This window comes from Symphalangus syndactylus, chromosome 11 (assembly GCF_028878055.3).
Source record: "Symphalangus syndactylus isolate Jambi chromosome 11, NHGRI_mSymSyn1-v2.1_pri, whole genome shotgun sequence".
NCBI classification, from domain to species: domain Eukaryota; kingdom Metazoa; phylum Chordata; class Mammalia; order Primates; family Hylobatidae; genus Symphalangus; species Symphalangus syndactylus.
In genome coordinates, this window is record NC_072433.2 from 123909398 (window position 1) to 123928667 (window position 19270).

A 19270-nucleotide genomic window follows, 5' to 3' on the forward strand; every position below is an offset into this window, starting at 1 on the left:
GGTTCCAAGGACCAACTGAGGCTGTCTGTGCCAAGGTTGGGAGGGTGTAAGTGCTCAGAGGCAGCTGGAAGCTGTGCTTTCTACTTCCTGAGACTGTGCAGAACTTCGTTCTTCTGTAGGGAGAAGTCTCTTAGGACAGGGCTCACAACAGTGCAGTCAGGAGACTGGAAATTTTAGTGGCACCAAAGTGGGCTTTACTTCCTCCTCCTAGAATTCCTGCCATAAAGGTGGAGATGTGCAATAAACTGAGCACCGATAGAGTACCAAGAACATGCTTTTTGCACATTGTTTGATTCATCAATCAGAGCGGGGCATGGCTCTCATCAGTTTAGAGTTGAGAGAATTGACTATCAAAGGGGTCACGTCTCTGTGAATAGTAGTAGTAATAGCAGCAGTATCGATAGCAATCATAGTAATTAAAATTGAAGCAACCACCAGTGTAATCATAGCAGAAACTCACATGTATGTGCTTTCTATGTGCCAGGCACGAGGCTAAAGTCATATATTGATTATTTGTTTATCCCACCCTAAGTGATAGGTGTATTCATCATTCTCAGCATCAGAAGAAGAAACTGAGGTTCAGAGTGACCCAGTAAAGATCACAAACCCATCCCTGCTGAAGGGCATGATTGGCAGAAGCCCAATTTAAGCCCCCATCATCTCCTGACCCTTTTCGAAAGCTGAGCTGCCTGCCAGGGTCTTTGCTCTTCCGCTGCCAGGAAGTGAGGTTTTGGCCAGGTGCGGTGGCTCACGCCTGTAATCCAGCACTTTGGGAGGCCGAGGCGGGCGGATCACAAGGTCAGGAGATCAAGACCATCCTGGTTAACACGGTAAAACTCCGTGTCTATTAAAAATACAAAAAAAAAAAAAAAAAAAGATAGCCGGGCGTGGTGGCAGGCGCCTGTAGTCCCAGCTACTCGGGAGGCTGAAGCAGGAGACTGGCGTTAACCCGGGAGGCCGGAGCTTTGCAGTGAGCCGAGATCGCACCACTGCACTCCAGCCTGGGAGACAGAGCAAGATTCCGTGTCAAAAAAAAAAAAAAAAAAAGAAAAAGTGAGGTTTTTTGTGTGTTCTGAAAGGTCCCCAAGCTTGCCACAGCCTGTTATTGTATTTAAAGGGTGCCCTTTGCTGCGTAACTACGGCAAAGAAGAACCAACTGGCTGTTCCCCACTGGCTGCGGAAAGTTCCAGCTCATCCACCCTGCCTCTGTGGCTGAGTCAGGGGGAGAAAAGGAGAAAGTTTTTCTCCCACAACTGGGCCACCAAACCAGCGGAGCCTCCAGCCGGGGTGGTCTCGAGGAGGCCCATTACCGGCTGGAGTGACAGAGTGTGGCGAGCCTGCAGCTCGTCCCGTGTCTAATGGAACAGAAACAAGCTCCCTGCTGCCCTTGTTTTCCAGTGGCTCACCGGGGCTCTGCGAGGTTTATTAATCTTAGGGTATAATGGAAAATGTGTTGCCGTGTGAAATCCATAGCCTCTGTTCACTACTCCGTGGATTGAAGGCGGCAGGAGTCTTTGTCTTATTTATACACAGTGCCTGCGAGAGACACTTAGGGCAGGAGAATGCCGTCGTAAAGCTCCATGCGGAATTTGAAAGTGTGCATTAATGCATGTGACCAGATGGTTCTAAAATATGCCACTTTAACCAAAAATCATCCTCTGAAAAAAACTCTTCTGAAGAACATAAACTGTGCATAATAACTGCCTTGAGTAGGGCCATTTTAGAAAATATGTGAGGTACAGGATGAAGATGAGGGAGGAAGATCGTTCCTAGTTATCATTACTTTGTCCCTCCAAAAGCCTGCATGGGGAAAAAAAAATCCACCCAGTGCAAGAACCGTGGCAGTACTTAGACCATTTAGAATCACTCTGAGTTATTACCCAGAAATTGCTAACCACTGCTTTCCAAGTTATATATTAAATTTTTCTTTTTTTAAAAAGAAAAAAAAGGCTTCCAACTTTTTTTTTTCTTTTTCTTTTTTTTTTTTTTTTTGAGTTTGAGTCGTACTCTGTCACCCAGGCTGGAGTGCAGTGGCCCGATCCTGGCTCACTGCAAGCTCCACCTCCCGCATTCAAGCGAGTTTCCTGCCTTAGCTTCCGTGTTACTTACTTGCCGTGTTGGCCAGGCTGAGTGATCCACCTGCCTCAGCCTCCCAAAGTGCTGGGATTACAGGCGTGAGTCACAGCGTCCAGCCCCAACTTCTTAAAAGCCAGAAACAACTGGCTGTTAGTTAGCTGTCACAATATTAATACTAGTGTCTGCAAGTAAGTTTGTTTTCTGCTTCTGTCTTACAAGTTGTAAGGGCTATCAGTAGACACATCTAATAATCCTAACACTGTCATCCTTACACTTGAGGTCTTATTATCCACTTCTACCTTAGCTATGCAAACAGATGAATAACCTACTCTGGATTTACCCAGATAGTGCTGTTGCAGACACCGCACACAATGAGATTGGAGGCTCCTGGGTGTCAGCCTCTTGGACTGGCTCATTACAGGGGGAGCAGAATGCTTCAGAGGTAAGCCATCTTAAGGCCATTTTGTCTGAGGAACACTCAGGTTTGCAAACCATTGCTTAAAATTACAGGATTCCTGGGGACGTGTGGGGCCGGGAGGGAAGAACCCTATGGGCAGAAATGTGACTTTCAGTAGGAAAGATGTACTGTTTCCCACTGAGAAGAATCAAAAATACAAAAGTGCTTCCTTGTCTCTCTATATTGTTATTAAAACAAGTAGATGCATTTTCATCGAATCAAGGCAGTTTTCCTTTGTAAAATGTTCTATTTCATATCACTGTTCAAACTTGACATCCACATTTGAGTTGGTTTTTAAACCAACTCAAATCACCAACTCAGATCACCGTTCTGTTGACATTCACCTGTATTATACCTTTCCGTTGGTCAAATCACTTAATTTATCATAAACCATTTAAGGAGCAGTTGGAGAAAAGGGGGAAAAAGTTAAATGTTAATGATTCCTTTTGTAACTTCAATTTTGTTGGCTCCTTTTTGTACATATAAGATTATGAAGCAATTTGCATGAAATTTACACCTTTTCAATTTTGAAAATTGCCTTGTTGAAAAAGAATCGCTGTACTTCTCAATACTACACTGATTAATCACAGTTATAGAGTAGACATAACATTTTTATTAAACTCTCAGTGAGCAAGAAAATTAGCACTTCCTGCAATAACGATACTAATTTCATTAGTGAACGTTTTCATTTATAAAGTGCTTCTTCCTTATGTTGAACCTTTTATCCTTTTCTTATTGACCACAGAGAGGGCATCTCTTTGGGAGCTGGTAATAAACCATATTCGTAATATGATGTGACCTCATCGACAGGCTGCTGCTTCTAGCTGATCATCTTCCTTGATCATAAATATCCATCGGTACCTCTTGTCACATGGTGCTCTTAGAGCTTCCTCTTTGAATTTCAAATGTGATAAGAGATGGTTTCCGTCCTGAAGAGCTTGCACTGGGATGGTTATTGGAAAGATTAACACTCTAAAACTAACAGGTGGATATAAAGATAAAGAAAATACAGTATTTTGTTGATTTATGTTCATATAACTTCTTTATTGGTAAAGAGGAAACAGGTAAGAATACAGGAAATCCTTTTGGCCTTGTTTGCGTTTTTTAGAAATTCAACTTTGCAAACAAACTCAGGGGAAACTAGTGAGGTGGAAATAAAGACTCCTAGACTACAGGTCTGGGGCCCAAGTGTTTTATTAATATAAACAGTTGCATATAAATGGCCAGGTTCACCACCAAGTCCTTTCTGAAACGTTGGTAGTACATGAACTAATGTAACAACTTATTTTTGTATGAGACAGGGTCTGGAGTGTGTATTTTTCTATGAGACAGGGTCTGGCGTGTGTATTTTTCTATGAGACAGGGTCTGGAGTGTGTATTTTTCTATGAGACAGGGTCTGGAGTGTGGTGGTGCAATCATAGCTCACTGCAGCCTTGATCTCCTGGGCTGAAGCGATGCTCATGCCTCAGTCTCCTGAGTAGCTGGGATTACAGGCATGCACCACCATGCCTGCCTATTTTTTTTTTAATTTTTCTTTTATAGGCATGCATTATCGCTCTCTTGCCCAGGATTGTCTCAAATGCCTGGAGTCAAGTGATCCTCCCACCTCTGCCTCTCACAGTACAGGGATTATAGTTGTGAGCCAGGAAGCCCAGCTGCTACAGTTACTCAGCCACCTTCATACTCGAAGCCAGGTGTTTCTCAAGCTTCTGAAGACACAAAGGTGAACCCCAGACAAGCCAGGTTTACCGAGTGTGCATTTCATTGGGGAAGCCAGCCAAAAAATGAGTAAACACCAAGATAAATTATATTCCAGTGTCAATACATTTTCAGAAACAAACACGGCACTGGGCTAGAAATGAATGGCAGGGGAGAAGGCGGGGCAAGCTTTAGAAAGGACAGGCAGGTAAGGACAGGGTTTCAAAGGTGACAAGGAGCTGGCAGTGTGAATAGCCAGAGGAAAAGTGTTTTGGGCACAAGGAACAGAAAGTGAAACGGTGCCCTGGCAAGGCAAAGATTATTCATTGCTGAAGAGCCTATGTTGCCCAGATGACTTGTTCATGTAACCTGTGATTTTTAAATTTAGATTTGAGGTTTGAAGGGAAGTATTGTTCATTTCTTTATCTGCATGGGAAAGCTTACTGTAGCTACTTACAGTAGAAGAGAAATGTACATTTCTGAAAACTCACTGAGGGAGAAAGGGGCAGTGATGATTCTAAATGTTAATAATGCAGATAGCCTTTTCTTTGTGTATCAATTTTTGTAAATGTGTTGCTTAAATAGATTTTTATGAGCCAGTAATGGTTTAGAAAAGTAAATGACTTGCCCAAGGTCATACCCCCAGTACACTTGGGAGCCAAGATTAATCATAGATGACTTTGTGAAATGTCCAATTAAATGTGTGCGTGTGTGTGTGTGTGTATATATATATATATATATATATATATTTATATTTATATTTATATGTGCGTGTGTGTGTATATATGTATATATATGTGTATATATGTATATGTGTATATATATACGTATATATATATAGTGTGCATTACACCTTAACAGACATTGATTTGACACATTATGTTTTAACTTTATTAATAAGTTTTTGTGAGCATAGGTCTTGTTTTGCCAACTTGACATGTGGATTTTAAAGGACAAGTGCCTTAGAATACAAACTGTCCTGTGAAGAATACCATATTATCGAAAAGATGTTCGAACTCATCGTTTAGAGGCATTGCAGTTGGCTGGGTGCAGTGGCTCACGCCTGTAATCTCAGCACTTTGGGAGGCCAAGGCAGGTGGATTACTTGAGGTCAGAAGCTCGAGACCAGCCTGGCCAACATGGTGAAACCCCTTCTCTACTAAAAATAGAAAATTAGCCAGGCATGGTGGCATGTGACTGTAATCCCAGCTACTCAGCAGGGTGAGGCAGGAGAATCGCTGGAACCCGGGAGACAGAGGTTGTAGTGAGCCAAGATGTCGCCACTATACTCCAGCCTAGGCAACAGAACTAGATTCCACATCAAAAAAAAAAAATAAAAGGCATTGCTGTTAATACAACAATGATAAATTATTTCACACTCACCAGATTGGCAAAACGTTAAGTAGTAAGGTAATAGCAAGCATTGGAAGGATGTGGAGAAATAGGGAATTTTATACATTACTGAACTGAAACAGCCATTTTGGAAAATATTTTGGTATTACCTAATAAAGTAGTACTTAACAACTTACGCAATTTTGTTCCTTATAAAGATGCCTTAGAGAAACTCTTGAGAGCTAGGAAAAGCTCCAGAATGCTTCTGGCACATAATTTGTGATAGCAAGAAACTGAAAGGCCTCCAAAAGCCATCTACACTGAAATGGGGAAATCAATGGTGGTACATTCCTGTATAGGAGATAACAGTGATAATGGGTAGTTACTAGAACCTGCATCAACATAGAAGAATCTCAGCAACATAATATAGGATTAAAACAGCGTTTACAGCTGGGCACGGTGGCTCACACCTGTAATCCCAGCACCTTGGGAGGCCACAGTGGGTGGATCGCTTGAGCCCGGGAGTTTGATTCCAACCTGGGCAACATACTGAGACCCCATCTCTACCAAAAATACAAAAATTAGCCAGTGTGGTATCATGTGTCTGTGGTCTCAGGTACTTGGGAGGCTGAGGAGGGAGGATCTCTTGAGCCTGGAGCCTGGAAGGTTGAGGCTGCAGTGAGCCATGATTTTACCACTGCACTCCAGCCTGGGCTACAGAGCAAGGCTCTGTCTCAAAAAAAAAAAAAAAAAAAGAAAACATTTACGTAGAATATATACAGTATGATTCAATTTATAGAAAGTTTAAAATATAGGCAAAGCTAAACATTGAGGATATTTGATAAAACTATAAAGAAAACCAAGTGAATGAATAATGCAAAATATGAGCTAGTGTTTTCCCAGGTGTGACGGATGGGGCATGGTGGGGAGTAAAACAGAATAATGCCATGGGGAGAGATACACAGGAGAGGTATTGGAAAATTCTGTTTCTTAAAATGAGTGACAGGTACCTAGGTAGTCATTCTATGTATTATTAAAGTGTACACACATTGCTTATGTGAAATCTTGTTATATATGGCACATATCACATAATCTGAAAGAATCTGCTTCCACTAGTAAAAGTTTAAAAAATTTTAGCTGGGCACGGTGGCTCACGCCTGTAATCCCAGCACTTTGGGAGGCCGAGGCAGGTGGATCACGAGGTCAGGAGAAGAGACCACCCTGGCTAACATGGTGAAACCCTGTCTCTACTAAAAATACAAAAAATTAGCTGGGCATGGTAGCGGGCACCTGTAGTCCCAGCTACTCAGGAGGCTGAGGCGGGAGAATGGCGTGAACCTGGGAGGCGGAGCTTGCAGTGAGCCTAGATCACGCCACTGCACTCCAGCCTGGGCAACACAGCGTGACTCCACCTAAAAAAAAAAAAAAAAAAAAAGGAAAAAAAAAAAGTTTAAGAAATGTTCTAGTACCTTGAAACCAAAATAGGTGTCAGATACTTGACTATTTTGTTTTTTCTTCTTAGCCACTTTGACCTGTGAGATTTTGTGTGATGAAAACTTAAGAATGTGGTATTACACCCTGTGATTTGAATTTCTCCATACTCCATTCCATTCTATATGTCAGATACATCTTCCTAAAACACACCTTTGTCACATCACTCCTCTGCTCAAAAACATTCAGTGGCTCCCTGGGTCCTCTGGGACTAAGTTTACAATGCTCAGCTTGTCATTCCTTTCCCCAGTGTACTGTCTGTCTCACTAATTTGTTCATTATTTTAATGCATTTCCTTGAATATACTTCTGTAGACAGCTACCAGATGGGTAGCAGGAATGCTGCACTGAACCATGAATCCAAAGCTTTCATCAGGTTTACTTGCTTCCTGTCCTGGCCACATCATCTGCTCATTCTCTATCTCCACTTGAACACACTTCACATTCTCCACTTGTGTATCATTCACTATTCTTGCTAAATTAACACAAATTTTGCAGCTTAAAACAGCACACATTTATTATTTCATGGTTTCTGTGCATCAGGAATCTGAGTATGAGACTTAGGTGGGTCCTCTGCCTAGGGTTTCACAAAGTGGCAATCATATATTGGCCAGGGTGTGTTCTAATCCGGTAGCTTGACTGGGGAAGGATTGGCTTCCCAAATCACTCAGATTACTAGCAGATTTTATTTCCTTGTAGCTTTTTGACTCAGGTCCTGGCTTCTTGCTGACTGTTGGCTGTTGGCTGTTGGCTAGAGGTACCCCTCAGCTCCTAGAGGCATCAACAGTTCCTGAATATCTGGGCTTTTCCCAGAAAGCAGCTTCCTTCATCAAGCCGGCAACAAGAGTCTCTGGGGCAAGTTGGTCAGTAAGATGGTGTCCTGTGTGCCCAGTGTAATCATGGAAGCCATGTATACCTCATCACATTTGCCAGATTTCTGCTGATTAATGCTAAGTCAGAAGTCCTGTACACATTCAAAGGGAGGAAACTGCACAACTGTGTGAATACCAGGCGGTAGGGATTATGTGGGGCCACCTTACAGTCTATCAGCCACAACTTGGAGTATCTTCTCTCCTCTTTGCTGCCAGATAATGTCTCTGAAGACTGTAAGACCTGAATCCTATCTTAAGTTGTCTGTGGTTGCTTCCTTCCTGAAAGCAACAAGAAGCCCATGAATGTCTTATGCCCGAAGATCTGCCTTCAAAGACTACTACCTGTGTTGTTACAAATGGCAAGATTTCATCCTTTTTATGGCTGAATAGTATTTCACTGTATATGTGAACCACATTTTTAAAAATGCATTTCTGAACCTGAAGGACATTATGTTAAGTCAAATAAGCCAGACACAGACAGACAAAGACTGTATGATCTGACTAACCATGCAGGATCTGAAAAAACCAAAGTCATAGAATAGAAACAGAGTGAGAATGGTGGTTGATGGGGCTAGGGGGTCAGTGAAGTGGGGAGATGTTGATCAAAGGGTTCAAACTTTTAGTTACTGATAAATCAGTTCTGGACATCTAATGTACAGCATGAGTGGTGATGGACGTGTTAATTAATTTGATTGTGATAATCATTACACAATGTATATAGTAATCAAATCATTACTTTATAGACCCTGGAAATATTACATATTTATTTTTCAATTAAATATATATATATATATATATATATATATATATATATATATATATATATATTTAAAGCTGCCATGGAAAGCCTTAAAGCACGAAGATTTTTGAGACAGACTTTGAATATTTTAATTGCTGTCTGGAATCCTCCTTCAGCTGGGATGAGAAATCATCTCTGAGTTAGTTCTATCCCTGGAGGTGAGGGCCAGACAACACATCAAAACTGACTTTTTCTTTTGATTTTTTTTCAAAGTTGTTAAGACTGTCTAAGATTCAGATCTCCCTAATACTGTTCCTACTTAGTATTTAGAACATATTTGTTTAGAGGATACTAGACTGAAATAGCCCTATCTCCAGGTTGTCTGATGCAGTGAGGGTGTGGTGTTAATCTTACACCTACCCATTAGTCTATAAAACTCCTGAGGGATGCTCAGGAAACCAAAAAGGATGTCTGCATGGATGGCAAGAAAGCACAAATCGTCTGATTTCACCCCATCCTAAGATCTTGTGACTTCAGCTTTGCTTTGGACTGGGGCATTGGATCTTCCACATGCCTTCTCTTAAGTCGTGCATTTGACACATATTTAATAAGCACCTACTGTGTGCCGTTAGAGACCATGATACAGTTTTGAAAGCATAGCCTGAATAATGGATGACACCGTCCTAAAGCCACGATCTGGTCTTGGTTATTTTTAGCACTATGAAGAAAAACTTCATTAAATCACAACTCTATTTACGTTTAACCCAGCATGGTGAAGTTATCAACATATAATGCCTGTCTATACTAGCAGATGGAAAATGCCTAGATAAATACTGCACGGGACATTTTTAAACATGTAAAAAAAATCAATTTTCTTAAGGTTACATCTTTTTACCTCTTTATATAAAACATGCTTTATTAAAAGAGATTAAATTTTACTCTGTGGAGTAAAATGCAAACACAAAATTATTTTTTTCATTTTTCAGAGCATGTACTGGATTGTCATTTATTTATGAGGCTTTTTTTAATCTAGAATATATGGAAATCTTTTCTTGAAGCACAATATTGAATTGGGAATGTTGTCTGACAGTTTCCTTCTTACTGTTGCATAGAATGACTCTCCTGTACGCATTTTTAAAAGAAAGTTCAATATACTCTGCATTTGAAAGGGAAGAAGTAATCACCATAATCTTGGGGAATCTTTTAAATAGCCTTCCTTCCAGTTCTATGTTTCACCAACTTTTCTGCAACAAATAATGCATCTGTGATTTTTCAGAACTCACAAAATGTCCACATTTATTTCTTTTATTCAAAATTTATACTTCATAATTGAAGTTCACCTCCCAAAAGACAGCTTGGTTCAGTATAGAGCTGTGATATGTTTTCTCTTTGTTCCTTTTGCACACTTTCCTTGTTTGGAGGCGTTGGACTTGGATCCTTCATTCTCCATGAGGCTGATGTTTTTCCATTTCAGTTTCCTTAAGTGGTGAAGCTGCATAACCATGAAAGCAGGGACCACATAAAAATGCTGCCTTCAGTCCTGGTAGCTCATGCCTGTAATCCTAGCATATTGGGTGGCCCAGGTAGGAGCACCACTTGAGGCCAGAAGTTTGTGACCAGCCTGGGCACTATAGTGAGACCCTGTCTCTACCCAAATAAAAATATTAGCTGGGCATGATGGCTCATACCTGTAGTCCCAGCTACTCAAGAGGCTAAAGGGGGATATCTCTTAAGCCCAGAAGATTCAGACTGCAATGAGCTATGATTGTCCCACTGCACTTCAGCCTAGGCAACAGAACAAGACCCTGTCCCTTAAAATAAATGCTGCCTTGGGTATCTTAATCCTTTCTCAAGATTCCTTCTAAGGCTAACATTTCTGTGCCATCCCCACACTACCATCTGTTCACTTTTATATATCTTGACCATTTTATTTTTCATCCCATCTTCACTCCAAGTATTAGTTAGCTATTGCTGCATAACAAATGACCCCAAAATTCAGTAATTGCTTTATAGGTAGCCCCATTTTGCCCATCTCATTCTATAGCTCAGGTTGAAAGTTGAGTCATGAATTGGGGAACATTCTTCTCTTGGTGCAAATTAGTTGTCAGCAGTGTCTCATAGGGTTGGGTTGAAACTTAGCACATCCCATCACTTTGATTGGCTAAAGCCAGTTACATAACCAAGCCCAGCTTCAGAAGGGAAATTGTATGCATTACAAGGAGGTGAGAGGATGGGAAATGAATATTTGCTGAACAGACTTTCTGTCCAGTTTGTTGTATTTGGTGGTGGTGCAGGGCAAATATATGTTTAAAACCTTGTTGAGATTTTTAGCTTTCTTCAGAACAGAGCTTTTAAAACTCAGCATTTGTCCCCTAAATTCCAGCACTGCTGCCATGAGTAAAGGGTGCACTGACCATGAGCAAATCATTTAACTGGCTCACCTTTCGTGCAACCTTGAATTCACCAGGAAGGAAGTTCATGCAGCCCTGGGTATGATGCTCTAATTTTGAGCCAAACCAGCTAGAGTTCAAGTCCAAACCATTCCATTTCCTAGCTTTTGGACCATGAACAATTTATTTATGCTTTCTGGGCTTTGGTTCCTAAATTATTTAAATGGGGATGATTACATCTATTCATCACTTTCATCTTCTTGAAGACCTTTTGGACAATTAGCCAGTTCATAGCTCGGAGAGACCGTGTGTTGACACTCTGTTTGACCACATCTTCCTAGCAGTCTTGGGGAGGGTGCCACTTTGCGAAGAATTTGTTGCTAGGTAATGTCAATGACATGACTTTCAGTTTAGCACATGTACAGATGACCTTGTTTGGGCTTGTGCCATTGGTAATTCACTTTGAGGTTTTCCGTTTGACAGTATATATTCAAGTGTGGTTTCTTGTGGCCACAGTTTTTCCAGATAACCAAGACTCACTAATATTTTCACAAGAACGTTTGTCACCTAGGTCCAGATTTCAGAGGAAAAAGGTATACCGACATTGTTCTTGTACACACTTTATAAAATATTTGGGGAACATCACTAGCCACCTGCTTCTGAAAGTACTTAGATACTGTCTGATCTTAATACAAGACACTATGCACTAATTAAGCTTTTGTTGATGCTTTTTTGCCTTTTTTGACAATTAAAAATAATCTCATACGACCATACCCTTGGATTAGTCTCTTGCCATTCAATTTTATGTTTATATATAAATATATATGCATACCAAATTATATATTCTTTTTTTTTTTTTTTTCTGAGACGGAGTCTTACTCTGTCACCCAGGCTGGAGTGCAGTGGTGCAATCTCGGCTCACTGCAAGCTCCACCTCCCGGGTTTATGCCATTCTCCTGCCTCAGCCTCCTGAGTAGCTGGGACTGCAGGCGTCCACCACCACACCAGGCTAATTTTCTGTATTTTTAGCAGACACAGGGTTTCACTATGTTAGCCAGGATCTCCTGACCTGTTAGTCTCGACCTCCTGACCTCGTGATCTGCCTGCCTCGGCCTCCCAAAGTGCTGGGATTACAGGCGTGAGCCATCGCGCCCAGCCCAAATTATATATTCTTATGCACACACACACACACACACACACACACACACACCAAATTTAAAAAGATAGATACATAGGCAGTTGTTATGCAGCGTTTGAAAGAAATTTATTTCCAGCTATGGGTCATTTGGAAAAAGATCAATATGATGCATCAACATTATAAGTAAATGAAAATAAATACAACCTCGTGGTTTTCTGAAAGCATGGTTTCCTGCGTACCTTCCAGAATTGCATCCCTGACCCTTGAAACATGTATTATATGCTACAGAACATCTGTCTGTGAACAGGTTAATGGGAAAGATGCATCTCTACAAACAAATACCACCTGTAATGCTGTTATAGCTTTGTTGATTGTTGGTATTACTTATGAACTTTCTTGCTTTTCAAAAACCTCCACCACAAAAGAGGCACTAACAGTAGTGTTACATTCTACATCTTCTGCATTTTTTTCCTTTGCCCTTTTTATAGTTTTTTGTTGTTTTGTTCTTTCATATTGTCAGCCACTTCATCACGTTTGGTCTCTTGTTTTTGGCTCTGTTTTTCTTTCTGTTTCTCGTTATTGTGGCTGTTAAAAATCAGTTTAATGATTCAGCAATAATTACGAAGTTCCTATTCGTGGGTGTTACTTTACTAACTACCAGGGATGAAAAGGCAGGTTTTGCTTCGTTATTACCTCACAGTTTCGTCAAGGAGATAAATACTTAAATTGCAGTAGAGTGTGACAGCATATGTCGACGGTATGGGCGATATGGAATAAGAGTGGGACAGGGAGGCCGGGCAGGCTCGAAAGACGAAGAGATGTCTGAGCCAAGTTGAAGGGTAAACTGAGTTCACCAGGCAAACTAAGGAAGGGTACCCAGGCTGAAGGATCATGGGAGGGGATGAGCGTGAGTTCCTCTTAAGTGAATATAAACCAGGGGATAGGAAACAACATGAGATGAGGCTGGTGAGAGAGAAAGATGCCAGATGAGGTGCCGTGATGTGCCAGAGACTGCGGAGGTCGCATTCTAATTAAGAAACAGAAGCCAGGAAACTCCTGTACTTCAAGGTTATGGAATAGGAGAGGTGATGAAGGGTAAGAGATCGTCTTTGTCTCTATCACGTTACTGACGGAGAAGTGGGATGAGAATTATGTGTGTTTTCACTTCTTCTTTGTTTAAAGAAAACAAATATCATCTGCCTTGCAAGGTAGTCGTGAGAAATGAATTGAGGAGATAATGTCTTTAAATCTCCTACGGTGATACCTGGAACATGACGGTGCTTGGGAAATGTCTCTCTTCTGAAATGAGGCTCCCTCAAAGACTCACTGGAACCCAAGCAGAGTGTCTCTGCATTTCACTCCAAGCCGTCGACTTCTGTTCTGAATGTTAAAATGCACGTGGCTGTGAGGGAGTCTTCTGAGTCATGCCAGCCTTTAAGGTGCTTGCTCTTCTTTCTGCACTTTCCTGCTTTCCTCAAAGCATATTGAAAGCGAGGGCCATGTTTGCTGTTTTCTTTGACCGAGGATTTCATTTTTTTTTTTTTTTTTTTGAGACGGAGTCTTGCTCTGTCACCGAGGTTGGAGTGCAGTGTGCAGTCTCGGCTCACTGCAACCTGCACCTTCCAAGTTCAAGCGATTCTCCTGCCTCAGCCTCTTGAGTAGGTGAGACTACAGGTGTGTGCCAGCATGCCCAGCTAGCTTTTGTATTTTTTAGTAGAGACGGGGTCTCACTATGTTGCCCAGGCTGATCTCAAACTCCTGAGGTACAGCATTCCACCTGCCTCGGCCTCCCAAAGTATTGGAATATCCGGTGTGAGCCACTGCACCTGGCCTGCAACAGAGGATTTTAGTCAATGCTGAGCACCAATTACAGATTGATTCCTCTGTGATTCCAGGTAAATAACTTGTTGTGAAGCTGAGTCTTTCATCAAAAACAAGGACTCCTGGCAGATGCCCAGAGGCATTGACAAGCAGTCCTATCATGGACAAATTGCCAAATGCAAGGCCTGAACAAAAGGCACAGAAAGGATTTTTTTTATCGTAAGCACACTTCTCTACATTACCTTTATAATCCAACAACTCTGGTATTAGTAAATTATAGGATCAACTTTTGTAACACTGTCTTGTTTGCAGAGTATATGAAAAATTTGAAGTTAAAATTCAGCTCCACGAAGATTGCAGTGGTGAGAAAATGGCGACAAAGATTAGTCTTCTGTGAGAAGTTTGCTGATTATTCTTCATTTAATAATGCCATGTATGATGGCCTTCATTAGAATGAATTCTTCTCAACACCTGTGCCTCTTTCACCTCAGACATGCCTTCTAATTTTCTTTGGTAGTGTCTGCCCACCCAGGTGGTAATTTCTGGTCATAAGTCTAATTTAGTAGCTAGCTAAAGGGTATCTGTGAACCGTTCACAAAGAGTAATCTATTGAAAAAGAACAAAAAAAGGTTTATCTGTGAACTTATTAAATGACTTTAATCATATGAAAATCAGCCATCAGCCTTATTAGAGTGGTTGATTTTCTTTTTAACTTAAGAGCTTTCTTGGTTATTTTCTGTTGTTAATCATTGTTTTATATCCTTAATGTTCAGGATATGACACCGTATAACAAGTGTTTTAAAAATATTTACAATTCTGATCTTATAAAGAAAAAAGTTACATATGGTCATTTGAACTGATTGCTAAAATGACACTACATTAATTAGATAATTAAGGGTCTTGAGCATGCGGCTATTGTATTCATTGGGCTGGAAGCCAACGTTTTCTGTAGCTGAGAAAATGGGTTAGCATAATTCAAAATTCAATTGCTGTACCCTTTTTCATATGAATAGATAATACAGAATGAGTCTTAAATCTGGATTGGAAAAACTAACAGGAACTGGTTTTATTTTAATTGAGTTTTAAAGCACTTCTAGGCCATCTCATGGTCTTTATAGTTTAACCCTTTGAAGTTGTGACTGCCAACATGCTATTCTTGTCGTCTTACACGTTGATGGTAAGGATCTTTTCAGATTTCAGATTTATTGTGAACCTCTAGGAATATTTTTTTTAACCAGTAAATGCCTTGAAACATGGAATCAAAGTGTCTTTCCCTTGGGCCCCTCCTCATTGGGAATAAATGCTACCCATAGATTGAAGTAGTTTATACCAGTACATTTTTTAGGTGCCTTAACTTACCAAGGTTATTTGTCAGGAAAATTATCTCTTGTAACACCAGGTTCCCTACCTTTAGATGACAGGACTTAATACAAAAGTTTTCCCCATACCAACTAGTAGTGTAAGTTGATTTCATATCCTTTTATTTTATAAAGTTTTGCTTATCAGGTTTGTCATCCTCTATTTGAAATTAAAATGTGTGGTCTCGAGATGACCTTAAAGTATCTGACCCCCAAATCTAATCACTCCTAGCGTCTGTGAAAATCGACAAATATGTCAGGTATAACTTGGGACATCAAAACATTGTTTTAAATATTTCATTTGTAGACAAGGCAAAGATCATTTTCAGGTTAGTCCTCTGAGAAGGAACGCTGGGTGCAGAAGCATCTTTGGTTTCTCTGCTCTGTAATCGGCACTCATTATCTATGGGTTTATACGAGCAGAAAATGTACACTTTTATGTTCAGCGCGAGTGAATTATTGATTGGTTTTACGGCCAGAAGAATGTTCCTAAGTGGTCAATACATGGCCAAAGTGTGTCAGGTGAAGGTAAAAATAAAGTAAGATCTATACTTTTGATAGCAATTGCTGTTGGATTATGTTATGCTTGTCATCTGAGGTTATTGTTGAATATAGATAAAAATGTTAATTGTATTAATTTAGACAAGAATGTGGTTTCAATGCGTATTTCTTACAAAGTGGGAGTATCAATGTTTTTTTAAGTGTAGAGATTTATTTTTTCAAAAATTATATTTTTATATGACCTGACATTGATTGGCTTGCCTACATTCTCTTTTGGTGTATGATGACAGTTTAAAAATTCGGATGCGTTTTGCACAGAATTAAGACATTCTGTGCAGTCTTTGTATTTCTAATTATTTGTTGATCAATGACAACTTTACAAAACTATCATCAGTCTGTTGTTGGTTGATTGGTCCAACCTTAGCCCGATACCTGTAGGTCCACTTAGTCATTCCTGGTGGGTGACTGATGACCCCCTGCTTAACAGTAAACTTGTTATGCGTAGGGTTGTTAGAAAAGTCTTCATCAAGTTGATCCAAACTATGGCTCCCAGCTACTTCCATCAGGGTTCCTTATTCTACCCTTTGATTGCAAAATGCACCGAAGACCTGGTATGTCCTATGTCAGTTACGAGAGGCCCTTCCAGTGATGTACCAGGAACCTCCTATGGGAACCAGAGCTCTGCTAATTTTGGGGACAAGAAATGATGACAAGAAGTGCCTTGTCCTTGAGGTATGACAGTCTTATGACGGAGTGCATGTTGTCAAATGTGCATTTAATCTACTTAAGCTCAATTTCATGCAAGAGACCTAGGAGTTTACAGAGGGAAGGTGATTTCTCCATTCGCTTCTCCAAGCAGAGCTCTTGAAGATGATGGGAGTTAGGAGAAGTGAATCTTTTGTTTTCGAAGCCTTTGTCCTTGTCAGTCTCTTAATTGGGGTGTCTTGTAATGCAAAGTCTTTAAAGATGTGTGTTCCTTAAACTCAGGAGTCTGCTCTATCCCATGGTTCAACCAAAGAACAGGGCCAAAGCAGTGCTGAGGGAACAACTGATTGTCTTGGCCCTCCTTAGAGTAAGGGTACAACTGGCTTCAAAGGAAATGTTGGCACTTCCAGAGTAATTCTGACAGTGCTCAGATTTGCTTCATGTACCCATTCTAGAACCTTACCTACTCAGTGTAAAATGAGATGCCACTGTGGTATCTTCAAAGAAATTCAAAATCATGTCTTAATGACTCCATTAAGAAAAATTCTTTTTCTCTTTTCTCTGAAAAGCATCCCAGGTCATAAAATGTAATGTGGGATTGTAGGTTTTGTGGGAAGATGCACTTGGCAGCAATTCCTCGAGAGGAGGCCTTGAAATGTCAGGCTCCCCCATTCATCTTCCCAAGCTGGGATTGACCCAGTGATAACATAATGATAATGCAAGTGCCTTCAATGTCAAGCCATCAGGCGGGGAGGGTGGGGGGGTTGGCGCAGGAACCCATGCCCCGATGTGGTGTTGGTAATCTAGAAGGTTTTGAGTTAAGTGCTTTTGACATGCGAAATCAGGAGTCAAGGGTGAAGCTGCTTTTTAAATGCTCTTTCTGAAAGAGTCCGCTGCAGATGTAATTGAGCCTCTCAGGTGAAGAGCTTTATTCGAGGAAAGCTGGTTAGTGTTGCATACCTGTTTTGGGGAATATTTTAGGCATCCTCGCATAACTGCTATGTGACATTGCTGAAGGTCCCCAGCCTCCTTGCTCCCAAACACATCAAGAAGGACAATGCTGTTGCAGAAATGTTGTGTAAGCTTTACCATTCAGTGTGGCCCAAATCAACCTGTCCCTTCCTTGTGATCACAGTGTGTAATTATAAAGTTATTTGTGTGTTTGGTTTATGTCTTCCACACGGGACTGTAAGATCCATGAGATCGAGGACCATGTCTGTCTCGATCATTTCTCCTTCTCTAAGACTAACACAAGGCCTGGCATAATCATTGTCATCACCATCACCATAGCTAGTATTTTTTGCCATATACAGTTAACGTAAGACACGGTAAGAAGCGATTTACATCAGTTATTCCTAACCATGGAGTCAAGAGTCAAAGATGGTCAAATTGGCCAAGATGAAAGTGTTTGCATTTTGCACACCAAGCACTTGAATCCATAACCCCAAGATGTGACTTTCCGGGCTTGGGATTTCGCACCACGTTGCTTAATCTCTTAGCTTACATTTTGTCATCAGTAAAACTGAAACAGTAATTCCCATCTGCTGAGTTTGCTGTGAGGATTAAAGACAAGGACTGATCTAAGCCCGGCATATAATGGGAGCCCATTATAAGTGAACTGAGGTGTTATTTTAATATATACCTTATAAAGTTTGAGTGTCAGCCATGCTGTTGAGTGAAAGAAGACAGACTGTTACCAGAGGACATATTCTATTCTATGATACCACTTTTGTAAACATGAAAAGGAGGCAGGAATTTTCCACGTGATAGAAGTCAGAATAGCAGTTACCTTACCAGAGGGTGGTGATCTTGAAGGGGCAGGAAGGAGCCTTGTGGTGTGCCGGAAATTTTCCATCCATCTGATGATGTGATCACGTGGCCATGTGCACATGTAAAAGTTTATCAAGCTATATGTTTAATATTTGTGCACATCGGTGCATGTAAGCAGTATCTCAAAACATTTGACAGAATTTTTCATTCATTGACAGAATTTTTCTGCTGCCTCAGTCAAAGCACACAGTGGGTTTTCCCAACAACTGAGGTGCCTGAGGGCTGGGTGCTAAAAGGGCAGCAAGGCTGAGACGACCCATTGACCTAATTCCCTATTCAGCTGAGGCCTCTACCCCTAGCCTGTTCAAAGGCAGTTACGTATCTTTTACTCAAAAGCTGAACCTAAAAAGAAATTCTTCAGCCATGTCCGTGTGAACTAAATTTAGTGTCAGATTTACAAGGCTGTGGTTCTGACCACCCCCGGGCTATTTCTGACCACAGGACAGCTTAAATGGTGTGGCCCATAAAATGTAATCTGCAAGCTCAGGCTGACTGTTGATCTATTTAGGGCCAAGAGGAGACCAGGCCTTGGCAGCAGTTCTCCCTGAGGTAGGATCTTAAGCTGAATGGAGACCATCGCTGTGGCTGCCAGCCCCAGGAGGCTGGAAATTGCTTAGCATTCTATATCTTTGGGGATCAGCCACTTACTTGTGGGGTTGACTCTTACAGCCTTTGACCACCTCCCAAAAGCTGGATTCAGTGATGGGCCCCCAACTCAACTGTCACTGGCCAAAGTACTTGGGATTCATTTAGCAAGGCCCAGGCTCCCCAGAGGCTGCCTCGGTATTATGGTTTTCTTCTCGCTTCTCCCTTATGGTGGCCCCACCAGGACCCCTTGACTCAGCCAGCACTCCTTCCCAAG

General features: G+C 41.1%; 1 protein-coding gene across 4 annotated transcripts in view; it reads left to right on the forward strand.

Moving 5' to 3' along the window:
• Window positions 1–19270, forward strand: part of WWOX (WW domain containing oxidoreductase) — a 1124776-nt gene that overhangs the window by 470917 nt on the left and 634589 nt on the right. Inside the window, exon 9 of one of the 4 annotated variants that reach the window (XM_055299645.2) lies at window positions 8143–8686. The exons of the other annotated variants lie outside the window; for them this stretch is intronic. Within the exon in view, the coding sequence (XP_055155620.1) occupies window positions 8143–8229 (87 nt within the window). The 3' untranslated portion in view covers window positions 8230–8686. Of the gene's footprint in view, window positions 1–8142; window positions 8687–19270 lie in introns of those variants that run through there. 4 annotated transcript variants of the gene reach the window in all.